The sequence below is a fragment of the Hesperophylax consimilis genome, chromosome 28 (assembly GCF_061612785.1).
Source record: "Hesperophylax consimilis isolate HC1 chromosome 28, BYU_Hcon_1.0, whole genome shotgun sequence".
NCBI lineage: Eukaryota > Metazoa > Arthropoda > Insecta > Trichoptera > Limnephilidae > Hesperophylax > Hesperophylax consimilis.
In genome coordinates, this window is record NC_142863.1 from 7,080,628 (window position 1) to 7,087,113 (window position 6,486).

A 6,486-nucleotide genomic window follows, 5' to 3' on the forward strand; every position below is an offset into this window, starting at 1 on the left:
GTGTCAGTTTTCAGATGTAGCGAGGTAGCACTCTTTGATAGAACTGTGAAATAACAACTTACCGTACAAATGGAATCAGGTCAGTTTTCAGATGTAGTGAGGTAGCACTCTTTGATAGAACTGTGAAATGACTACTTACCGTACAAATGGAATCAGATCAGTTTTCAGATGTAGCGAGGTAGCACTCTTTGATAGAACTGTGAAATAACTACTTACCGTACAAATGAAATCAGGTCAGTTTTCAGATGTAGCGAGGTAGCACTCTTCCATAGAACTGTGAAATAACTACTTACCGTACAAATGGAATCAGGTCAGTTTTCAGATGTAGCGAGGTAGCACTCTTTGATAGAACTGTGAAATAACTACTTACCGTACAAATGGAATCAGGTCAGTTTTCAGATGTAGCGAGGTAGCACTCTTTGATAGAACTGTGAAATAACTACTTACCGTACAAATGGAATCAGGTCAGTTTTCAGATGTAGCGAGGTAGCACTCTTTGATAGAACTGTGAAATAACTACTTACCGTACAAATGAAATCAGGTCAGTTTTCAGATGTAGCGAGGTAGCACTCTTTGATAGAACTGTGAAATAACTACTTACCGTACAAATGGAATCAGGTCAGTTTTCAGATGTAGCGAGGTAGCACTCTTTGATAGAACTGTGAAATAACTACTTACCGTACAAATGAAATCAGGTCAGTTTTCAGATGTAGCGAGGTAGCACTCTTCGATAGAACTGTGAAATGACTACTTACCGTACAAATGGAATCGTGTCAGTTTTCAGATGTAGCGAGGTAGCACTCTTTGATAGAACTGTGAAATAACTACTTACCGTACAAATGGAATCAGGTCAGTTTTCAGATGTAGCGAGGTAGCACTCTTCGATAGAACTGTGAAACGACTACTTACCGTACAAATGGAATCGTGTCAGTTTTCAGATGTAGCGAGGTAGCACTCTTTGATAGAACTGTGAAATAACTACTTACCGTACAAATGGAATCAGGTCAGTTTTCAGATGTAGCGAGGTAGCACTCTTCGATAGAACTGTGAAATGACTACTTACCGTACAAATGGAATCGTGTCAGTTTTCAGATGTAGCGAGGTAGCACTCTTTGATAGAACTGTGAAATAACAACTTACCGTACAAATGGAATCAGGTCAGTTTTCAGATGTAGTGAGGTAGCACTCTTTGATAGAACTGTGAAATGACTACTTACCGTACAAATGGAATCAGATCAGTTTTCAGATGTAGCGAGGTAGCACTCTTTGATAGAACTGTGAAATAACTACTTACCGTACAAATGGAATCAGGTCAGTTTTCAGATGTAGCGAGGTAGCACTCTTTGATAGAACTGTGAAATGACTACTTACCGTACAAATGGAATCAGATCAGTTTTCAGATGTAGCGAGGTAGCACTCTTTGATAGAACTGTGAAATAACTACTTACCGTACAAATGGAATCAGGTCAGTTTTCAGATGTAGCGAGGTAGCACTCTTTGATAGAACTGTGAAATGACTACTTACCGTACAAATGGAATCAGATCAGTTTTCAGATGTAGCGAGGTAGCACTCTTTGATAGAACTGTGAAATGACTACTTACCGTACAAATGGAATCAGATCAGTTTTCAGATGTAGCGAGGTAGCACTCTTTGATAGAACTGTGAAATAACTACTTACCGTACAAATGAAATCAGGTCAGTTTTCAGATGTAGCGAGGTAGCACTCTTTGATAGAACTGTGAAATGACTACTTACCGTACAAATGGAATCAGATCAGTTTTCAGATGTAGCGAGGTAGCACTCTTTGATAGAACTGCGAAATAACTACTTACCGTACAAATGAAATCAGGTCAGTTTTCAGATGTAGCGAGGTAGCACTCTTCGATAGAACTGTGAAATGACTACTTACCGTACAAATGGAATCGTGTCAGTTTTCAGATGTAGCGAGGTAGCACTCTTTGATAGAACTGTGAAATAACTACTTACCGTACAAATGGAATCAGGTCAGTTTTCAGATGTAGCGAGGTAGCACTCTTTGATAGAACTGTGAAATGACTACTTACCGTACAAATGGAATCGTGTCAGTTTTCAGATGTAGCGAGGTAGCACTCTTTGATAGAACTGTGAAATAACTACTTACCGTACAAATGGAATCAGGTCAGTTTTCAGATGTAGCGAGGTAGCACTCTTTGATAGAAATGTGAAATGACTACTTACCGTACAAATGGAATCAGATCAGTTTTCAGATGTAGCGAGGTAGCACTCTTTGATAGAACTGTGAAATGACTACTTACCGTACAAATGGAATCAGATCAGTTTTCAGATGTAGCGAGGTAGCACTCTTTGATAGAACTGTGAAATAACTACTTACCGTACAAATGGAATCAGGTCAGTTTTCAGATGTAGCGAGGTAGCACTCTTTGATAGAACTGTGAAATGACTACTTACCGTACAAATGGAATCAGATCAGTTTTCAGATGTAGCGAGGTAGCACTCTTTGATAGAACTGTGAAATAACTACTTACCGTACAAATGGAATCAGGTCAGTTTTCAGATGTAGCGAGGTAGCACTCTTCGATAGAACTGTGAAATGACTACTTACCGTACAAATGGAATCGTGTCAGTTTTCAGATGTAGCGAGGTAGCACTCTCTGATAGAACTGTGAAATAACTACTTACCGTACAAATGGAATCAGGTCAGTTTTCAGATGTAGCGAGGTAGCACTCTTCGATAGAACTGTGAAACGACTACTTACCGTACAAATGGAATCGTGTCAGTTTTCAGATGTAGCGAGGTAGCACTCTTTGATAGAACTGTGAAATAACTACTTACCGTACAAATGGAATCAGGTCAGTTTTCAGATGTAGCGAGGTAGCACTCTTCGATAGAACTGTGAAATGACTACTTACCGTGCAAATGGAATCGTGTCAGTTTTCAGATGTAGCGAGGTAGCACTCTCTGATAGAACTGTGAAATAACTACTTACCGTACAAATGAAATCAGGTCAGTTTTCAGATGTAGCGAGGTAGCACTCTTCGATAGAACTGTGAAATGACTACTTACCGTACAAATGGAATCGTGTCAGTTTTCAGATGTAGCGAGGTAGCACTCTTTGATAGAACTGTGAAATAACTACTTATCGTACAAATGGAATCAGGTCAGTTTTCAGATGTAGCGAGGTAGCACTCTTCGATAAAACTGTGAAACGACTACTTACCGTACAAATGGAATCGTGTCAGTTTTCAGATGTAGCGAGGTAGCACTCTTTGATAGAACTGTGAAATGACTACTTACCGTACAAATGAAATCAGGTCAGTTTTCAGATGTAGCGAGGTAGCACTCTTCGATAGAACTGTGAAATGACTACTTACCGTACAAATGGAATCGTGTCAGTTTTCAGATGTAGCGAGGTAGCACTCTCTGATAGAACTGTGAAATAACTACTTACCGTACAAATGGAATCAGGTCAGTTTTCAGATGTAGCGAGGTAGCACTCTTCGATAGAACTGTGAAATGACTACTTACCGTACAAATGGAATCAGGTCAGTTTTCAGATGTAGCGAGGTAGCACTCTTCGATAGAACTGTGAAATGACTACTTACCGTACAAATGGAATCAGGTCAGTTTTCAGATGTAGCGAGGTAGCACTCTTCGATAGAACTGTGAAACGACTACTTACCGTACAAATGGAATCGTGTCAGTTTTCAGATGTAGCGAGGTAGCACTCTTTGATAGAACTGTGAAATAACTACTTACCGTACAAATGGAATCAGGTCAGTTTTCAGATGTAGCGAGGTAGCACTCTTCGATAGAACTGTGAAACGACTACTTACCGTACAAATGGAATCGTGTCAGTTTTCAGATGTAGCGAGGTAGCACTCTTTGATAGAACTGTGAAATAACTACTTACCGTACAAATGGAATCAGGTCAGTTTTCAGATGTAGCGAGGTAGCACTCTTTGATAGAACTGTGAAATAACTACTTACCGTACAAATGGAATCGTGTCAGTTTTCAGATGTAGCGAGGTAGCACTCTTTGATAGAACTGTGAAATAACTACTTACCGTACAAATGGAATCAGGTCAGTTTTCAGATGTAGCGAGGTAGCACTCTTTGATAGAACTGTGAAATAACTACTTACCGTACAAATGGAATCAGGTCAGTTTTCAGATGTAGCGAGGTAGCACTCTTCGATAGAACTGTGAAATGACTACTTACCGTACAAATGGAATCGTGTCAGTTTTCAGATGTAGCGAGGTAGCACTCTTCGATAGAACTGTGAAATAACTACTTACCGTACAAATGGAATCAGGTCAGTTTTCAGATGTAGCGAGGTAGCACTCTTCGATAGCACTGTGAAAAATAAAAGTTTGTTGAGTTTTATAAAAAAATATGTTAGCAAGGGTTCAAATATCCAACGCACAGTATATTTTAATGTGAATACCGCACAAGCGTCCCAACTGTCCAATTTGATTGCTTGTTATTTTTATGCGACTCCTCACAAGAGCGCCCCTGTCTGTACAGTAGAAAGAGACCGGATTTGTATCGCCACTCAATTGTTCAGCGTTGTGAGATGGGTTAAGGTAGGGGCTGTAGGAAGGGATTTATTGATTCGGGTCATGAAGATGCACGGATTATATATAGAAGGAAAACCGGATTCCGGTAGCTCGTTCCCACATATACAAAAATAATTCGAAGAATCGACCAGTTCTCATGAGGCCAACATCAACTACTGTTAACGGGTGGTCCGCTCCTGCATCGATATAGAGGGGATAAACGCTGCTAGTTCCTAAGGGCAGGCTATTTTGAAATATCTGTAGAATAGACTCAGCATGCCTACATTACGTCTGCGCATTTAAAATAGCAACCGGTCTTTTATTAATCAGACGGATTGCCTTCTTTTGCATTTCAAGTATGTTTATCAAGTATTTAGGGGCTCCAGCCCAAAGGTGGTATCCAAATTCAATTTTTGGACGTTGAGATTTAAGATTTTGAACAAAGAAACATTATCATTTAATACAGATTTTTTGTCCGTATTTGTCCATACTTATTAGTCTTATGTGTACTAATTTTTAGAATACTTTGTATTCCGATTGATTTTGAAACATGTTAATTTTGTTTAATTAAATAGTGGTGTAAACAAATGTAGTTATTTTGGTAAATTAAAATGACATCGCACAGTAATTTTGCCATCATTTGAGAAGATACAAATAAACTTTCGTGTTGTTACTAAAAATATAAATGAGATGTATATTGACATGACCTTGCGCAAAGTGAGTTACTAAAAATAATAATTACGGAGATAAGAATGTGACCCCTCAAGTACTGATGTGTCAATCAGTTGTCTCTCTGGGTTCTCTGAGATTTTTCGACTTGTGTGTGTTAGAATATTAATTTTCATTTAATTTTCATTTCATTTTCATTTCATTTTCATTTCATTTTCATTTCATTTTCATTTCATTTTCATTTCATTTTAATTCCATTTTCTTTTCATTTTCATTTCATTTTCATTAAATTTTCATTTCATTTTCATTTCATTTCATTTTCATTTCATTTTCATTTCATTTTCATTTCATTTTCATTTCATTTCCATTTCATTTTCATTTCATTTTCATTTCATTTTCATTTCATTTTCATTTCATTTTCATTTCATTTTCATTTCATTTTCATTTCATTTTCATTTCATTTTCATTTCATTTTCATTTCATTTTCATTTTCATTTCATTTTCATTTCATTTTCATTTCATTTTCATTTCATTTTCATTTCATTTTCATTTCATTTTCATTTTTTTCGGAAGATTTCTTGCAATTTAGATAGGTATGCCAAATAAAAATTTATTTTTTTGGCATGGATCGCATTATAGTTTTTTAGATTGATTTATATGGGAAAAAATGTTCGCTTCACGGGTGTTTCAAATAACAAGTAAGGTTCTGGAACGAATTAAATTCGTTATGAGAGGTTCGACTATATAATAATTTACAGGTAACACAATCAACTCACCCAAAAACAATAGACAAGAGCTCGCAAAGGGCTGGAACAACATTTTAACACAGTACAAGAGAATATTGAAAAGCGTCGTGTTTTCGCACAACAACATAAGCTAATAATTTTTCTGATAAATGTCTTTATCAAACACTGACGTGGGGTAAATGCGGGAGAAACACCACAGGGGGAGAGATGCCACAGTCGTAATAATTTTTTATGTGGCGGAGATATTACAATTTTTTTTAAATTGATTGATGTAGGCTTTAGAGTTGAACGACACAAGTCAGTGCCTACTCGTCTGTGATGGTGTTTGTGGCGTTTGCTGAACGTTGATTATAATTTTAACTAAAAAAAACGCCAAAGTTTTACTACATTTCCACTGCTGATTACGATCGTAACGGAGACGTACTGAACTTAGCGATTATATTTGCTTTGAATGTAGTTTATTTTTAAAATATGTAGATGAAGTTGTGGTTTGGGATGGTATTTCATAAGATT

General features: G+C 37.2%; 1 protein-coding gene across 6 annotated transcripts in view; it reads right to left on the reverse strand.

Moving 5' to 3' along the window:
• The window catches only part of LOC149410105 (complement factor H-related protein 1-like), a 41,503-nt gene extending 35,391 nt beyond the window's left edge, over positions 1-6,112 (reverse strand). For 2 of the 6 annotated variants that reach the window (XM_089648787.1, XM_089648790.1), the window contains exon 1: positions 6,004-6,072. In XM_089648787.1, coding sequence (XP_089504913.1) covers positions 6,004-6,046 — 43 coding nt within the window. In that variant the 5' untranslated portion in view covers positions 6,047-6,072. The other 4 variants (XM_089648786.1, XM_089648789.1, XM_089648788.1 and 1 more) reach the window with 4 other exon arrangements.
• Between the last annotated feature and the right edge of the window lie 374 nt (positions 6,113-6,486).